The sequence below is a fragment of the Vicugna pacos genome, chromosome 16 (genome assembly GCF_048564905.1).
Source record: "Vicugna pacos chromosome 16, VicPac4, whole genome shotgun sequence".
NCBI lineage: Eukaryota > Metazoa > Chordata > Mammalia > Artiodactyla > Camelidae > Vicugna > Vicugna pacos.
Window position 1 is genome coordinate 12,562,233 of NC_133002.1, and position 18,592 is coordinate 12,580,824.

An 18,592-nucleotide genomic window follows, 5' to 3' on the forward strand; every position below is an offset into this window, starting at 1 on the left:
TGAAATTTCTATCTGGCCACCCCGTCCCCACTGCCTCCCTGGTTGTCTGAGATGTAAACTGTATTCCCCCAAAGATAACCCACAACACATGTGTCCGTGGGTGTGTGGGGCTGGAAAGCTGCAGCTATTCTCCAGGGTGTCAAAGGTTAAACAGGCCTTTGGGGCCTCAGCCAACAGGAAGCCGGCTTCTAAAGGAACATGAGGCCCCTGTGCCTTCCCGGGGGGCCCATGGTGAGGTCTAGTTGGGGCCACAGAAACTGCTCTAGGCCAGGAGGTTTTGCTAATTCTGCAGTGAGGAGGGGTCCCCGTTTGCTCCCGCGTGGGAGGGGACAGCCGCCCAGGGCTTCCTGATCTGGAGGAGAAAGTGTGGTGTGGGTGGGGCCCTGGGTCTTGGAGCCCTTTTCCCGGGGGAAGCACAGCTGTCTGTCCGCACACACTCCAGGCCCAAAGGCAGGCCTTCCCGGATGGACAAGAGGACTGGCTCACTCCCCTGTGACCCGGCTCTCCTGGGGCTGCTGGTGGCAGGCTGTTTATCCAAGCATAATCCCTGAGCGGGGGTCAAGCTCCTGGCCAGGCAAAGCCAGCATCTGAACCCAGGGTTCCTGACATCCCCCGTCCCAGGGTAAGTCAATAAGAGAGAGATTTCCTCCATCCTGAAAAGAAACACAGATTCAAGCTCAACACACGTCCAGGCCCAAAAGCTCAGAAAGGGATTCACTGCCCACACCAGCCCTGCCCGGTCAGACGGGGCGGCCACTAGCCACAGGCGGCTATGTCAGTTTCAGTAAACTCTAACTGCAGCGCGGAATCCAGGATTGGACCCTAGAACAGAAGGACAGTCTTGGAAAAACTGGTGACATCGAATGAAATCTAGCTTAGTTAATAATACTGTACAACACTGATGTCTTAGTTTTGACAAATGTACCCCGGTGACATAAGACGCTCACGCGAGGGGAAGTTGTGTAAAGGGTATATATAAGAACTCTCTGCACAGTTGTTGCAACTTTTCTGTAAACTTAAAATGACTCCCCAATTTAAAAATCACTACAGTAAGTTCAATGAAGTTGAAGATTCAGCTCCTCACACACGCACGACACATCATTTCAGGTACCCGAGAGCCACATGTGGCCAGCGGTTGCCATACTGGACTATGCAGATACAGGACACTTCCGTTGGTGCAGAAGGTTCTAGGGGACAGCACTGGTCTATGTGGTCATCCATTCTACCCCGTAACTCCATTTTTCACTCACATTTTTTCTTTCCATCTGCCTGTTACTGCTTCTCTCTCTCTGAATCATGACTTCATAGTAAACCAGCCTGAAGGAGATTTTTAACACAAGCAGTCGTTACTGACTAGAGCTTTGGGTGTGCTGTTTGGATTTCAACTTTACTTATGTGGACCTCGCCCAAAAAGCCTGGCATTAAATGCCTCCTGTAAAGCTACGGAATAAACACAGCCCCCACTGTGACATTAAAGGAAGCCACGGAGGGAATGTCCGGGGCCCAGTGCTGACTCCAAGCATCCTGCAACATTCAAAGGGCAGGATCCGATGTGTGGGGGTCACTGGGTGTGTTTCCAGGTCTCCCTCCCCAGCTGACAGCCTGGCTGGCTATGCTTCAGGCATCAGACAAACCTGTACTAGGAAGAGAGAGCCAGCCCTGTGCAGGGGTGGTCCTTCCAAGCCTCTCCAGAAGCTCGACTCGAAAGTAAAACTGAGCCCCGCGGCCGCCTCCACCCGAGGCCTCCTCAAAGGGGAGCTGCCTAAGCTTGGCTTGGCTGGTTCATTTGCGGTTCCCGCCCTCCTTCTTCCTGACCCGTGTTTCCATGACCTTCAGGAACGGCTACGTGGGATGCCTGTGGTCAATAAACGCAGTTAAGGTCTCCTTCCTCACTCCCCCACCCACCTTGCAGGTAACGCCCCCCAACCCCACCACGGCGAGCCAAGAGCTGCCTGGCTGCTTCACGGAGTCGGCTTCTTAGGAAGACAGACACCTCTGCTGCATTTCACTTTTACCTGAGTCCCAACCATCACCCTCGCAGTGAAATCCCAATGGCGCCTTCCGCCGGCGCAGGGAGTCCGTCAGGCCCCACCCCAGCCACGGTCCTCCTCCCGGCCCTCGGTTTACCAATGGGCAAAGTGAGGCCTGGTGAGAAGGGACGTGCCCCGAGGCCCCAGTCTAACGAGTTGCGATCTCACAAATCCAAGGTGTCACCGACTGTCAGAGGTGCCCTTAGGTATTACTGAGCAAGAGAAAGGATGCTTGCAATGAGACTAGGCTTCACCGTTGACTTCCAAGGCACTAAGCCTGGGGAACAGTACGTGGGTCTGCGGACCAGTGGGCTGGGGGCCTGCAGGTTTTGTTGCTGCTTCTCACCGCCATGGGCTGCGGTCCGTCGTCTGGTGAGAGGATGCTGAGTCCCCCGAGAACAGAGCTGCTAGCCCGGGCCCTGCTGACACGCGGGACTGGATGACCCTTCGCGGTGGGGCCGTGCTGTCCTGAGCACCGTAGGGTGTCTAGTAGCATCCTTGGTCTCTACCCACTAGAGGCCTGTAGCATCTCCCCCCAGAGTGACAGCCAAAAATGTCCCTGGACATGGCCAAATGCCCCCTGGTAGGCAAAAATCACCCCCAAGTTGAGGACCACTGCACTCGAGCCAGAGAAGCTCAACACCAATGTACACAGGATCCAAACACACACATGAGGACGGAAGCTCCGAGTTACACGATGTCTTCACTTCAGGCCTTCTCTGAGCAGATGTGCAATCTCCAAAGGGGGAGAGAGGAGGTAGGATTTCCAACCATATTTGACCACAGAGCCCTTTCTGGCAGAGAACCTGGCAGATCTGGGATCCCACGGGAATCAGGTGCCTGGGGCGGATGGGGCAGGGGAGGGACAGTCGGGGTCCACATACTCTGTCTAATGCCTTGGCCACCTCGGCAGGTCTCATCACTGGACCAGACCCTTTCCACGTCTCCCACCTTTCTTGGCCCCTTGGAGCCCCAGCACCCAGCACAGTGCTGGTGGACACAGCTCTTGGGCTGGTCGTGAAGGCACGAATCTGTCATGCCGAGGCCTCTGGGCCAGGGGGCCTGAGCCAGCATCTCCCAACCCTCCTTTGGGGGATGGCCCCCAAAACAGCAAAGAGGGGACAGGATGCTGCCGGGGACAGCACCAGGGCCAGCAGGCTTTGGAGAGGTGACCCCACTGACTCAATGGGCAAGTTCCCTGACCAGTCCCACGCTAGCAGGCTGCGCAGCCTGGCAGTCCTCACCAGTCCTCTCTCACCCACACCTCCCCCGTGGCCTGTGTCACAGCCTGGTCCTGCTCCCCAGACCACTGCAGCCGAAAAAGACAGCTGGATTTTCTTTCTAGCGTGCGGGTGGCCTGGAGCCAGCCAGGATAGAGGGCCCCACCTCACATTATCCACACTAGGCATTTCTATTGTTTAAAAAAAAAAAAAACAACACAAGAACAGCAACAAAAGACAAGGCAGTGTGCCTGGAAACGCCTTCTGTCACATGACAGCCAGGAAGGCCGATGGCCCCACTTCTGGCCACTTGGTCTGAGGCTGCAGCACTCACTGCATCGTGAAATCAGGAGGAAGTGCCCCATGGCCTTGCCCCACACAGAGTTTCTTTCTTTAAAAAAAAAAAAAAAGGTGGGGTGGGGAGAGAAGAGCTCAGCGGCAGAGCGCGTGCCTAGCAGGTACAGGGTCCTGGGTTCAGTCCCCAGTACGCTCACTGACTCAATCTCCTAATCCCCCTAACAAATTACAGTTAAAAAAAATATATGTGTGTGTATACACATACAGACAGACACACAATCACAAATATAAAAACACTTCAAGAGCCTAGAAGAACTTTCCATGGGAAACAGCCACACACCCCCTCTCCCAGGCCTCAGCTGATTCTCCAGATGTCTGTTCTGCCACCACTTCGGTTCTGAGTTTTCCTGCCGACAATCTTCACATCCCTGAGTAATGCGCTTTGCTCGCACTGTGATTTCTGAGTGCATCAGTGGTGGAGAATACCTAGTCTCTCCATGAGGACAGGTGGGGCCCTGGCCCGCTCCCACTGCACCTCCTTTCCCGGCCCAGGGTTTAAGAGTCCTCTTAGGACTTCCAGCTTTTCGTTTGGTTACCTGGGATGCCTGAAGTAAATTATTTGTGTTCCAAGAAGGTTATGAGGCTCTCATCTCCCCTCCCCTGGAGTGAGGTGAGGGTGTGGCTGCTGCTTCTGCCCTCCCCGACCCCCTACCGCGTGCCTCCCCTCCCCTGTCTAGCTGCAACCACGATGTCACAGCTACTGATGTTTACATTCCAGGCTGCAACCACCACCACGATCACCACCACCAGGCCTGGCCTCAGATTGATGCCTGAAGTCAAAAACCAACAAATGGGCTTCACACACCACATGTTTATGGAGACATTTGTGAATTCACTCAACACTGAGGCCAGGCTTTGTCTGGGGACTGAGGAGTTCACGAAAGAAAAGGAGAAATGAAGTCTCCACCTCAGGGAGCTTACAGTCTGGAGTGGGTGAGTGACAGGCAACAGGAGGAGTGCTCTAAGGGCAAGGAAACAGCAGGAGGCAGGGATCCAGAGTGATGGGTGTGGACTCTAAAGTACGCCGGGGAGGCTTCTTGGAGGAGGTGACATTTAAAACAAATCCTAAACCACAAGAAGTCAGAAGCTGTTCTCCCCACTGCTGCGTCCTGCAGTCTGTCTCCTGAGATCTCAGAACAAGCTACTACCTAAGAGTAAATAATAAACCTCCCACCTATTATAGTAATGTCTACCTTGATGACCTCCACTTGACTACCTATGCAGACGGAGAACTCATATCCTTCACAAGGAATCTATTTCCTTTCCAAACAGTTTGAAAATTTCCCTGTAAACATCTGCCTCCTTTAGCTTCTACTCCCTGATGCCTTGGGGAACCATGTTTGGAGCAATTCTGCCCCTGGTTCGGGTCTCCACACTGGCAGACAGGGGAGTGCTCTGATGCCTCACCTCACCTCACCATCCCCTCTCCCTGAGCACCTGAGAGGGAGTGAGAGGGACCAGAGCTGCTGCCGGCACTGCCAGGGAGACACCATTCCACGGGGAAATAGACTATGGAGCCTCTGAGTCCTTTCTAAAGCCTTCCCCAGGTTTGGCCCACCATATCCCTAGCCAGGTTTCAGACCCGGGATCCAGAGTCTTGGCCTCTCCAATGAAGGTGTGTGTGCGGTCCCTTCCGGATGCCCCGACGTAGCGCATGGACAATACCTGTTGGAGGCAGAGAGCTCCGGTGAGGGCCAGGGCTGGCTGGAATCCCAGGAGAACTGCTGGGACGCTCCCAGGTGGTCTCTGGTGAAAGAAAGAAAACAACCGCTTTGAGAATTTCACAGGGCAGAAGCTTGGAGTGTCACAGAGCAGCACTAGCTGGGAAAAACAGAGATATGGCTGCCACCTTCCTCCTGAACCTTGGGAAACAGAAATCTGCCTTCTGCTCTGACATCCACCTCCCTTTGCTCCGACATCCATCTCCCTTCCTGCCTCTCGTGATGACAGAGCTTCTTTGCTGGGGACCCTGCTCCATGCAGCTGGGACCAGAGGAGGTAGCCTTCCAGCTACGCCCAAGGCTGCTAACTCATACACCTCCACTTTGGTCTCTCGTCCCAGAATCCCAGCTGCTGACTGGGCATCGCTCCCCAGACGCCCTCTGTCACCTGAAACCCCCGAGTCCAGAGGAAAGGAGCCCCGGCGGGGGTTTGCACAGAGACACGGGTCCTCTGCCACACGAGTGATCCTCTTCCTGGTCTACAATTCTGCATCTTGTTTAAGTTACAGCTGCTGCATCTGACTGGACACTTCTCCCTCCTCCGTTGCCCAGAGAGGATTCTAGAGAACTGGATTTTTGCCTCGGTTCTGCCTCTCATCTGCTGTGCAGTCCTGGGCAAGCACACTAACTCTCTGGTCCTCCGATTCTTCATCTAAAATAAAGGAGCTAGGCTGACTGGTCTTTTAGGCCCCATACTCTTGGCCTCCAGCTTTGATCAGTGGTCTTAAAATCTTAAGACTCATCATTTAGGTGTAAGTATCTTATGGCTCTAGGAGTTGGGTGGTAATACAGTCCCTTCAGATGCTCCCAAGAGCACATCCCACCTTGAATCTCCTGCACATAAGTCTGTCTCAGACTTGTCTGAGAACCTGACCTCAGAGCCCCGCCCCCAAACATTCCATCCAGCTCCTTCCAGGGAATAAGCACCTTGTCAAACCTCTCAGACGGCACAGATCTTAACCTTGACATTGATCTCATCTCCTAAGGTCCAAATCTGTGGTTGGCTCCCCCTTTCAAACAAAGCACCTCACTTGACGGACGCCTGGACAGATGGGCCGACAGGAGGATGGACATCGTGACGGCATGATGTGGATTCCCACCTGACGTACCTCCTCTCTCCAGGGATAAACAGACAGCACCAGTCTCCAAACAGCGGGAAAGGTCCTCAGAGAACTATCCACTGGGTGCTGTGGCCTCCATCCCTTCGGTGGTTGATGCCACCAATCTTACTTCAAAAGAAGACCCAGCAGCTCCTTCCAAAAATCTCGGAGCTGGTAGAAGTCTGCTGGGAACTGGACTTCTAAGTTGCCAAATATGTCTCGAAGGCCAAGGTCCGAGGCCATTCATCTGGTTATAAGTGATGTCTCCGGAACCAGAGGGAACCCACAGCTCTTCTTAAAATAAAAGGTGTTCATGCCCGAGATGAACCTGAATTCTATTCAGACATGAGATGTGCCTATGTATACAAGGCAACGAACAATACAGTGACTCCTGGTGGCAAATGGAACAAAACCAGAGGAAGGGGAGGGGAGGTAACTCATGCCTTGGAAACAGTAGCATTTGGATCAGACTGCAAAGCAATCTTCTAGCTCAGGCCACTGGATCTGTGCAACACTGTACCCCTCAAGATGTGAACTTATTGAAAAGTAAATAAGTAAAAGTATAAATTTGTTCTCTTGCAAAGGATGGGAGGAAGGGAAAGGAAACCCAGCAGCCAACGTGAGGACTCTGACATTTTATTTCCTGGCAATAGCAGGGGCTCCCGATTCACGCACAGACTCTTCCTTCCATCCACGCACTCGTTCGTCCATCCCTGTGCGCTGCCAACTGCAAGACACCACCAACCGTGGGGAGAAACAGACACTTAATATTTAGCAGAGAAGCTACTGGTCCCCACTCTTCCTTCCCAAGCCTCCAGAGCTCTAGTAAGCAATCGAGTCCTCAGGCAGCTAACGGAAACGTGCCCAGAGCAGAGGGCAGGGTGCAGCTGCCCCTGGGAGGCCCACCTGCCTCTCGACGGGAATCCCAGTTACAGAGAAGAGAGGCCAGTGTGGCATCAAGCAGCACAGGGGGCTGCAGGAAGAGGCTCTGAAATCACGGGGAGATGCTGCCTGCAGTCACAACCCCGCTCAGGATGCTGGGTCCCGAAGGACGGCCCCTTGGCCTGAACTCACTGGCCTGGCGCACTCACAGGCCCCAGAGGCTGGAGTCCCTGTTCCCCATAAGCACTGCGCCTGCCCATCCGACCTCCACCAGGGCTCCATCAGGGACAATGCAGACGCCTGAAGGGTTCCGCCCAGCCTATGTCTTGGTGTTAGCCAGCTCTGATCAGCCCCAAACACAAAACTCCTGGGAGCCTGGGGCAGGAATGGGGCCAGGCCAGGCCTGGCGGATATCTGGAGAGAGGCCCCAGGACTCTGGCTGAGGGACCTCAGCAGCAGCAGGAAAAAGCTGTCCCAGATGACTGCACCATCCATAGGGAGGAAGTCATTTCCAGGTCTTTTCCCCTAAAAGACTCCCTAATCTATTTACAGCGCTCCAGGCTCCTGGACGGAGCCAGAGCCAGCGCCAAACCAAAGTGGCAGCTTGGGGCCCAAGTTACCCTGGGCTGAGGCCCCCTTGCGTTCTCTGGGCTGCCATCCTGGGGTTCTCGGTCATTCCAGGTGACCACCCAGACTCTTAACAGAGTCACTGCCATGCCCCAGAGGCTCTAGGGTGACAGCGAGGTCAGAGTGCAGGGAGTGAGGCCTGTGCTCTGAAAGCCTCTGACCGTCCAACCCAATTCATGAGAAACACAGTTTTCTCCCCTCAAGGCAACTCTACTCAATTTGAAACTCTTCCACTGAAACCAGGGGAGACAGACACACACAAATGACCTGACCATGGATCAAACCACCCCAAGGGAGGTTGCTATGCTAGCCACCCATGCTAGAAGCCAGAAATTTCCAGTTCCCCATCAGGGGATTACAGCAGCTGCCCTATGTAGAATAAAACCTTTAAAGAGAATGTATAGTTGAAAGGTGGAGTGATGTAAATCTGGCTTCAGAGCAGAGGTGCCCCCTCCTTAAAATAACGATAATTATTATAATTATTATTTTAAATAAACAGTAAGCAAGGCAGGAGTTAATAACTCTAAGCAGTCACTTCTGGACTTTGTCTCCCCTTGCTAAGACTGCATCTTGCTTGCATTATGTGTGTTAGCTTCAGTGGGAACGACCCAGGCCACTGGTCACGGTGATTTGCCCTGGGCCATCTGTAAGCCTGGTCCCCCTCCCTTTACCCTCTCCCCACTCTGCCCCACCCACCAGTGGACTCCTGTTCCTGATTGGTCGGTTTTCTTGGTTGGGTAGTGGCTCTCTGCTGCCCCCACTGGGGGCCTGAAATTAACACAACATTGTAAATCAACTATACTTCAATTAAAAAAAAAAAAAAGAAAAAAGGGTGTCTCATTGAGCCAACCAGGTGTGGGCAGCCGTCGGCCAGCTCATAGAGATTATGACCCCTGCAGTATGGCCGAGAAAACTAGGTAGGTATTGAGAAGAAAATCTTATCAATTCAAAGCCTGGATGCTCAGGATTCAGGCCCTAAGCACAGCTATTTGGCAAACTCCAGTCTTGTTTCCCAAACTTGTTCGCTCACCAGGATGATTGGAGCTGCCTGCTAAAATGACAGATTTCCAGACCTTGTGCCCAAAGATTCTCATTTAGCAGAACTTGGGTGGAACCCAGAAGTCTGCATTTTAACAATAGTCTCAGGGATGAACCAGAGGCCGGGAAAACTGGTAGAGTTCATGGTGAAATATGACAGGAACCAGCCACAGACTGGGAGGTACCAGGATGAGACAGAAACCCCAGGGGAGGGGTCAGCATCAGGTGTGGTAGGAGGCAAGATGCATGGTAGCAATGTAGGTAACTCAGGGAACCCCCAAATGCCATTTCCACCTCAATTTTCTAAAAATAGCAGGTTCATAACATCTGTCCCCAGAGAGTCCCTGCTTTGACATGTGGCTTTGTTATCTTAGTTCCTGTGGGAGCCTTTTGAATTAGAGTGAGAATTACAGTGATTGCCACAAACTCTTTAGCATGACTGAGTCCTTGGAGTTTTTCCTAGAAAAGGAGAAGGAAGAAAGCACTACAGTGAAGGAAGCCAGGAGGGAAAAGGCACCAGGAGAAGGTTCCAGTGAGTGTGCAGTGTGGCGGGGGAGGTGCTGCAGCAAAGCCTTATCTTAAGCCCCTGAGGGCAGAGTCCTGAGTCAGGACAAGAAGGGTGAGTTTTCTGCAATCCTGTTCCCAGGTGGTGCTTGGCGTGGATGGAGCTGACAGATCAGGGCCAGTAGGATATTCTCAGCCTGGCTGGGACACTCACGGTCCTGTGTGCACCCCATCAACATCATTCAGACTTTCTGAGCACTAACTATGACCAGGCACCAGGCTTAGGGAAGAGATCTGAGAACCCACTGCATCGTCTCTGCCCTCAGGATGCTGACAGCAGGGGCGTGTGGCTGACCTCTTCTACCTCAGCTGTAACATCTGCCTTCAGATTCCACCCCACCCTAGATGTGCTCTGAGGGCAGGGACTGCGTCAAATACATGTATCCCTGTCTCCCTGGCACCCAGTACAGCAGGCACTCATAGCGGTTTGATAAATCAATGAAGATTCAGTTCAAAGAGCTGTTAGAAGTCAGTCTAGTTACACGGCCAATGGCTGACTTTAAAAATGAGTGAGTGAGTGTGTGTGTGTGAAAAGACAGAGAAACAAATGAAAGGAAGGCAAAGAAGGGCTGGAAGGGCGGAGAGCACACCAATTCCCTTCACATAGTATGAATTACAGATCAACCAAGCCGCCCAGTCTAAAAAGAGCCAACACACACTCAGGTGACTCACAGAAAAATAGTTACAAATGATCCATGAGGAAGAAAATGATGTTCCTTTTCACTCAGGATCGGAGAAGTGCAAATTAGTAAGATAAGACACATTTTTTCACCCACTAGGTCGCTTGTCTTTGAAGACGAATAATCCCTCATTAGCAAGGATCTGGAAAAACAGGTTGGGAATCTCTCTCTTCAAAAGGCAACATGCATCATTAAAAAGGGAACCCTCCTACACTGCTGGTGGGAATGCAGTTTGGCGCAGCCATTTTGGAAAACAGTATGGAGAGTCCTTAAAAACTGAAAATAGACTTGATCCAGAAATTCCACTTCTGAGCATATATCCAGAGGAAACTCTAATTCAAAAAGATACATGCACCCCAATGTTCATAGCAGCACTATTTACAATAGCCAAGATATGGAAGCAACCTAAATGTCCATCAACAGATGACCAGATAAAAAAGGTGTAGTGTATACACACACACACACATATATATAAATGGAATACTACTCAGCCACAAAAAGAATGAAATAATGCCATTTGCAGCAACATGGATGGAACTGGAGATCATCATACTAAGTGAAGGAAGCCAGAAAGAGGAAGAAAAATAACATATGATATCACTTATAAGTGGAATCCAAAAAAAAAAAGACACAGATGAACTTATTTACAAAACAGGGTCAGACTCACAGACAGAGAAAAAGTTATGGATACCAGGGAGGAAAGGGAGTGGGGAGGGGTAAATTGGGAGTTCGGGATTTGTAGATACTAACTACTATATATAAAATAGATAAACAACAAGGTCCTCTCTGTAGAGCCCAGGGAACTATATTCAATACCTTATAATAGCCTATAATGAAAAAGAATAGGAAAAGGAATATAGGTATGTATAAATAAATCACTATGCTATACATTAGAAATTAACATAACATTGTAAATCGACTATACTGCGATTAAAAAAAAAAAGGCAACGTGGAGATAGCTATCAAAATCCCAAATGCACATACCCTTTGACCTAAATAATCACGCTAGGTGTGCAATGATGTAAGTATAAAGATATGCTTTGGACCACTTTTTGCTGAAGGGAAAACACTCCTGAGAGACAACACAAATGTCCACCAATAGGGGACCAATGATGCTGCGTGGAAGGGATGGCGTTCTGTGCAGCTGTTCCAGCGAATGAGGTAGACCTGGGAGACGCCGACAGGCAAAGCAACTCCAAAACACCCTGCTAAGTGCCGGCTGTATCAAAGGTTCTCAGATGCTTTTATAAAAGTGCCTAAATTAAAGGGCCATGAATGGAAAGCTGCAGAAAGAACACACAAAAAACGTCTGATGCTGATTAATCCCTAGAAATGAAACCAAAGTAAGAAGGCTCTTTTTTTTTTTTTTAATAACAGAATAGCCCATGTGAATGTTTTCCCAAGTACGTGAGAACTTCCCATGAAAGAGAAATAAACTGTGCAGTGCTGGTGCAGGAATAAAACGACAGATCTATAGAAAGGAAAAGAAAAAAAGAAAAAGAAAACCCAACAAGAAACAGACTTAAGCGGACCAGTTTACTGCATGGTAAAGAGGTGCTTTTTAGGCAGCGGTGAAAGGCTGAATCAGTCAGTAAATGCTGTTAGAACAACCGGCCAATGGTTTGAGTACCAAAGAAGGCAGATCCATTTCCTATGTATTTTCTGAAATTAAATTCCATCTGGATTTAAAGCTTTACGAGAGGTGAAAATTCCCAGCCTAAAAGAGTGGTCAAGATAATATTACTCTTTTGTTGTTGTTGCTAAGGGTCTTTAGAAGTGTGACCTCAAAAGGCAGAAATTGTAAAAGGGAAAAGACTGGCTGTCCATAAAAATAGAGTTCAGAAAAATCACAATCAGAACGATAAGATGTTAAAAAAAATTAAAACTATGTGTCACTATGATCAAGACCCCTTTCTAAGAACTGTCTAAACCTCAGGGCTCCTCCTGGGCAGACCCACGTGTCAAGGGTGTGCCAAACTGGCCATTGCACTTGGACCAGCATCTCCTAGAATAGGACTTGGGGTGGATATCTCCTACCATCTGCAGCTGTTTTCTGCTAAACAGTTGCTAAAGAAAAAAGGCAAATCTGCAGAGAAAAATACGTATGAAGCAAACCCAGAGGAAGAAGGAGGCATAAGACACGAGGAAGTCCCAGAGACCCAGGATAAACAATGCAGCTGATTTTCGGTTCTAAAGTGGAGGCTTCTGGGAGATGCCCCATATCCTTCTAGTGAAAGTCTTTTTTTTTTCATGAGCTAGTCTAGGTAAGCTTCTGGTCCTGTAACAAAACAGCCCCTGCCCACAGACATTCTCCAAACTGCACTGCCCTGTGAATGGCCTATGCCAGCCCCAAGGCCATTAGATCCACGTCTGGACTCTTCTTCTGTGACCATGCTGACTTGCGATTTGTTAACAAGCCCCCAAGTGGGATTTCCATACCTTCCTAAGGAAAAAAATCACACTGCTCAATTGCTGAGAAGCTCCTCTACCCACAAAGTGGTTGGTTCTACTCTTACATCATCTTGTTTTGTTTTCTGAGAAAACTCAGCATTTATGAACTTCAATCGTTCTGCATCACTAATCCAGATTTAGAAGGCTTTTTCCAGTAAAAGGTGTGACTTTGTATTTATAAATAATGCTCGAAATCACTCAGAGTGTTGCTTTTCACAAGCTGGAGGAAAGAGCTAAGGTTATTTTGGGAAACAGAATTCAGCAACAATCTCTCTGAGGTGCAGCCACAAAGGCACTTCCCGGCCCGCTGGATTCCCGAGGAAGGCCGGCCAGTCCCCGCCCAAGTCACAAAGGGCCCACAGCCCCTGCAGGTGCACAGAAGTCCTTCTCGTGAATCAGCGCCACAATGAACGGTGTAGACATTCTGGGCAAAATGAGTTCTTCTCAAACGTCAAGAAAAGGTATTCAGGATAGAGAAGACCACGCCAGATGGGGAAAAAAATAGGTAGCATTTTAGAGTTGAATGAAATAAGATGCCTCAGGAAAACTGCAGGAGCAGGTTAAAAAAAAAAATTCTGCTCTGCAAAGAAGCCCCAGAACACCTGATCCACTTAGGGAAATTCAAGAGCGCGGGGAACAGAGGCAGCCTCCAAGGTGGGGCTCCTCCAACTTTACAGTGTCACAGCATCACCTGGAGGGCTGGTTAAACCACAGACCACAGCGCCCATCGCGGTGTCTGATTCAGGAGGTCTCGGGTGGAGCCTGAGAAACTGCATTTCTAACATATTCCCAGGTGCTGCTGACGCTGCCAGCCCGGGGACCCCACTTTGAGAACCACAGACCTAGAGGAAGAACGAGGAAGGGCAGAGTTCTCTACAACTTTGGGAGGTGGGGACATCAAAAAAAATTTTTTTGAAAGGTACAACAATCAAACCAACCCACGAATTACTACTCCTGACTTGAAAGAAAGTGTCCACTGCTCACCCCTTCCCTCCAAACAGGTGGTGCTGCCAAAAACCGCGGCAAATAATCAAGTTGTCTGGAGAGATCCAGAGAAAGCCACGTGAAGCCCACAGGGGAGGTGCTCTGAGAGTGAAGAAATCCACTGGGACCACAAACACTCAGGATGTCACAGAAGCCCCCAAAAGTCCCCCTCCATCTCTAATGTCCACTCACTGAGAAAGCTGTGCATCCACACAGCCGTAATAGGAATTCACTCTTCATGTGCAAGAGCTGAGCCCGCTGGGCAGGGATGTGGTGTCCAAAAGCACCGTGTGCTCCCTGCCCCTTCTGTCCTGCTTCCCAAGGCTGTGCCCCTGCTCTGACTTCTCCATAACTTTCCAGGCAGTGTCTCCCCCATCAGCACATATAGTTTTTATATATCAGCAGTAGAAAGCAAGTGAAGTCTTTATGTGAGGTAGGGGGAGACAGAGAAGGAAGAAAGGGAGGAGGAGGAGGTGGGGGAGGGGGAGGAGGGGAGGGGGTCTCCTTGACTCCCAGCCCAGCACACCCCTCCTTCTGTGGCAGACATCATGTGGCCTGGCATCCTCGGACACTCCTCACACCATATGAAAAAGGCCCTTTCTGGCTCCGCTTTGTGCATCTCAGCCCTGAAAGAGCCCCCTGAACACAAGACTCCCTCTTCAGAGGGACAGAGGAGGGTGGATGTTGTGCTGGGGATGGGGAAGAAAGATCTCTGGCGCTCAGCCCCAGTCTGCTCCTCTGTTTCAGAGAAATTATTTTTCCCCTACTTAATACAAGTAATGCAGGGCCAGGGAGAAAACCCTGGAAAACACAGGAAAGTCAAAAGAGAAAATAAAATTCCTCCTTAATCCCACTGCTCAGAAAGAACCACGGTGAACAAGCATCTCCCTCCACATCTAAATGCCATGGTACATCATGAGAGTGGAGGCCACTCCGGGCAGCAGGGTCAGGGACAGAGGGAGGCAGTGGCAGGGAGCTGGGTCCTGTCTGCATGGCCACAGGTCTACCCCTAGAAAATACAGAGTTTGGAAGGGGCTTTAAAAAGCAGCCCTACCCTCTCCTTTAGAGATGGGGGCGCTCGAGACCAGGATGCAAGTAGGAACTGGAATGCCAGGCAAGGGCAGAGCTGGAGCCATGACCTCCAGCCAAGTCCTCTCTGGTCTATTCAAGAGAAGCATTCTAAGTGTCTGGAAATTAATTGCTTTATTAGGGTCTCTTTTCTGTGGCTTGTACTAAAGCTTTCCTGAAAGCACTTCTCTGGGAATTATCAGAATTCTGGTACCCAAGGCAGCTCTTTTAAACCAGAGCCTACACCCCATATGCACTGTTAGGTTGGAAACACAACAGAAAAGCAGGCTACCCTTCCTGCTGCTGGTGCTACCTGACCCTTAGGCCAGGTGTCTGAGACACGGATGGCAGACTGCTCCATCCCACGGCCTTGCGGAGGACAAAACATCACCTGTGTGGCTTAGCAGTGCCTAGAGGTGATGAGTGGCATGATATACGTGGGAAGTGTACTGGTTTCCTGTGCTGCCGGAACAAAATACCACCAACCTGGCAGCTTCAACATCAGAAATGCACTGTCTCATGGTTCCAGAGGCTGGAAGTCAAAGATCCAGGTGTCAGCAGGGTGGGTTCCTTCTGAGGGCGGTGAGGGAGAATCTGTTCTAGGTCCCTCTCCTGGCTTCTGGTGGTCTTGGTCATTCCTTAGCTCATAAATGGGCTCTCCCAGTGTCTTCACATAGTCTTCCCTCTGTGGGTGTCTGTCTCTATGTTCAAAATTCTCCTTTTGGTGAGGATCCAACATATTGGATTAGCATCTTAACCTGATCATCTGCAAATACTCTATATCCAAGGACACCTTCACGGGTCCTGGGGGTTAGGACTTAAACTTCTTTTTTTTTTTTTTAACATTTTTTATTGATTTATAATCATTTTACAATGTTGTGTCAAATTCCAGTGTAGAGCACAATTTTTCAGTTATACATGAACATATATATATATTCATTGTCACATTTTTTTCTCTGTGAGCTACCATAAGATCTTGTGTATATTTCCCTGTGCTATACATTATAATCTTGTTTATCTATTAAACTTCTTTTTTGGGGTGAGGGGATTGCACAGTTCAACCCATATCAGGAAGCAAAAGGCTAGAGCTGGCTGGGAACTGTAGGACCCCTGAGTGGAGGCTGAGCTAACTCAGGGAGTTGATCTGGGTTGCAGGCAAGAAAGTCCAGACAAATGAGAGAGAGAGGAGTCCGAGGATTCAGCAGCAGAGGGTCTGGGTCTGTGGCAGGACCAGAGGGGCAGCCAGGAGCCCGACCACCAAGGAACAGGGGATAGCTGAGCCCCAACCCTAGTGCATGTGCCAGCAGGCATCCAGGCAGAGTGCATGAGTGCAGTTAGACTGGTTGCTCTAATAAGTGAAAATTTTCTGTACCAGTTGGAAAACTGCTTCTGCTCTGATCTCTCCACTCCAAGTATCCACAGTCACCAGGACCTCCCCATTAGGTCCCCACAGGGCCACTAAAGTCCTAATGCCTGGGGAGGGGGCAGAGAGAAGTACCCACCTCCGGCATGTTGTTCCCACCATCCATCCCTGTGCCGGACCACTTGATAACTTCCTCCACTCTCACTCATTACAGGGGCTATTTCTTCCCGAGCTGAGGGCATCTCTGGGCAGATGGGCACACTAACCACAGCTGGCAAGAGGGCAGAGCTTCATTCAACAGGAACACCCAGGGGGCCCAGCCTATGATCTGTTCAAGGACAGCAAGACCCTTCAGGGGAGGCTCTCAGTGCCCCGTGCACAGCCCAGCGCCCCGCTGCCAGGGAGTGGCACGCAGTAAACACTCATCTTGCACGACTAACTTCTCACCCATTCTTCCTCCCACACCTCTTGGAAGAGCACTGCCTACTTTGGAATCCAGCTTGGACTGAAATAACAAAAAAGCTGTTCCCTGACTCCAAAATCTTCCTCCAATAGTGAAGATCCGATCACTGGGAAACCACGCCAGCTTTCCATACGGAGGCACATTCCCCAATGGTGGTGGGTGATGAGCACGGTGGTGTGGCAACTCCTGGTTCTCATAGAATCTTAGAGCCAGAAGGGACCTTCAGAGGGCTATTCAGGCAAGAAAGAAAATTGACTTCAACCCCCAATCTCATCTCCACCGGGAAGCACTCATGTAGCCACTCGCATCCTGCTCGCCCACACCACCCCTGCAAGAAGCCATTCATCCAAGCAGATGTTAGAAATGGGCATAGAGAAGGCACTGAGCAAACACTTTATTGCCTGATAATCAATTCACACAGTCCTTACCCACTCACTTACTAGAATATGACTTATGGATAATTTCCATTTTTGCCAAGAGTCCCACTGGCTCCATGGGACCTAACCCTTTAAAGAGCGAGGATGGTTACCTCTGCTGAGACTGCCTTTCCCTGTGGACCCCGACTTCCTGCTGCAGTCACATGCTCCCATTCTCCCCACGGACACACTTACGGGCTTTCCAGAAGCCCACAGGAGGCAAAGCTTCCTGAGCTAATATGTCAGGTGCCCATAAAAGCTCCAAGAATACAGCAGAGCATGGGATGAGTCTGAAGGTCCTTGTTGAAGCTAACCAGTCAGTCCTTTCTCCCCAGATTCTTGAATCTCATGCCTGGTCTGCTTTCATAATCTCCAATTTCCAAGTTCATTTATAAAATAGCTTCCCAGCTTTCTGTCTACTACCAGTTCTCCCCTACAATGCTTGCTGGGAAGCCAGGAGGCTCCTTCTGAACAGAGGTCAAAGCTCAAGCTCCCACAAGAGCCAGACACATAAGATGCTTGCACGAAGCCAATTAAGTAGAAGAATCAGGAAAGGTGGCGATGTTCTCAGCTCCACCCAATTGTATTCAGGCAGGAAGGTGGGTGGGATGTGGTCACACCTCACGATTTTTCAAAAGGAGACATGTATTTGGGTGCTTGTGGGAAAACTTTCAATTTTTCAATGTTGGCAACTCGTTGAACATCTTTAAGGACTGTGGACGCAGAATGAAATGCTTCTGTGGACAGCCTCTGGCCTCAAGACAACACAACATGTGCCATCTACTACACCTCAGTCTTCGCAGGACAGCTCCCCTCGATCTAGAGGTCCTGACCCTGTCCTGCCTGCTGCCACCACACTCACAGGCACCACGATGCCACTGCCCTTGAAATGCAGTTGTCACAGACCAGCATGTTGTTTTCAACAAGAGTTCAAACCAAGCAAATGTCATTCCTTCTGGGTGCACAGCTCACAGTCAGCTTGTACTTTCTTTGCTCTTTAACTAATGGATGTGGGTGGGTCTAATGACTGGTATAGAACTGGCCAATCTACATGGGTGGATTAGCCTGACGCGGCTGGATTAGGCATTCAACACAACCCGATCCCACTGACTCACTAGGCCACTGGACTCTGCAGTGTGATGAATGAAGGGGGCACAGCTTTCCTGACCAAAGCAGAGGCAAGCGAGGACCCAGGCTACAAATCTCCAGAGAAGAGAAATACGAAGGCAGAAACCGTACAACTTCCTTATGTCTCCAGGGACTGAACTGTTTCACTGGACTTCACGTTCCTTGAAGGCAGGGGTGGTGTTCAGTGTGTCTAGATGCCAGAGTGCTATGCAGACGGGGCAAATGAAGACAGTACAAGCTCACATTCTCTGACTTCGCTGCAGCTAGAAGCAAAGCTGAAACCAGAGTCCGCAGGTTTTTTTTTTCCCTAATGGCAAAAATACATTTTTTGAGATTAAAAAAAAATTGTTTTTTGAGCTATTGACTCAAAAGCTTTGAAATTATAAGACCTGCCACTACATCCTGTTATGTTGGTAAGAATAAATGCCAGAAATAGCCACAAGTCAGCTACCTTGACAACACTGAAGACTATAAACATTAGCCAGGTGAAGGGCCTTTCTT

At 50.0% G+C, this 18,592-nt stretch overlaps 1 protein-coding gene across 13 annotated transcripts in view; it reads right to left on the reverse strand.

The window, feature by feature from the left end:
- Window positions 1-18,592, reverse strand: part of GAS7 (growth arrest specific 7) — a 182,819-nt gene that overhangs the window by 39,955 nt on the left and 124,272 nt on the right. For all 13 annotated transcript variants that reach the window (XM_072940731.1, XM_072940730.1, XM_072940733.1 and 10 more), the window contains exon 3: window positions 5,273-5,353. In XM_072940731.1, coding sequence (XP_072796832.1) covers window positions 5,273-5,353 — 81 coding nt within the window. The remainder of the gene's footprint in view (window positions 1-5,272; window positions 5,354-18,592) is intronic.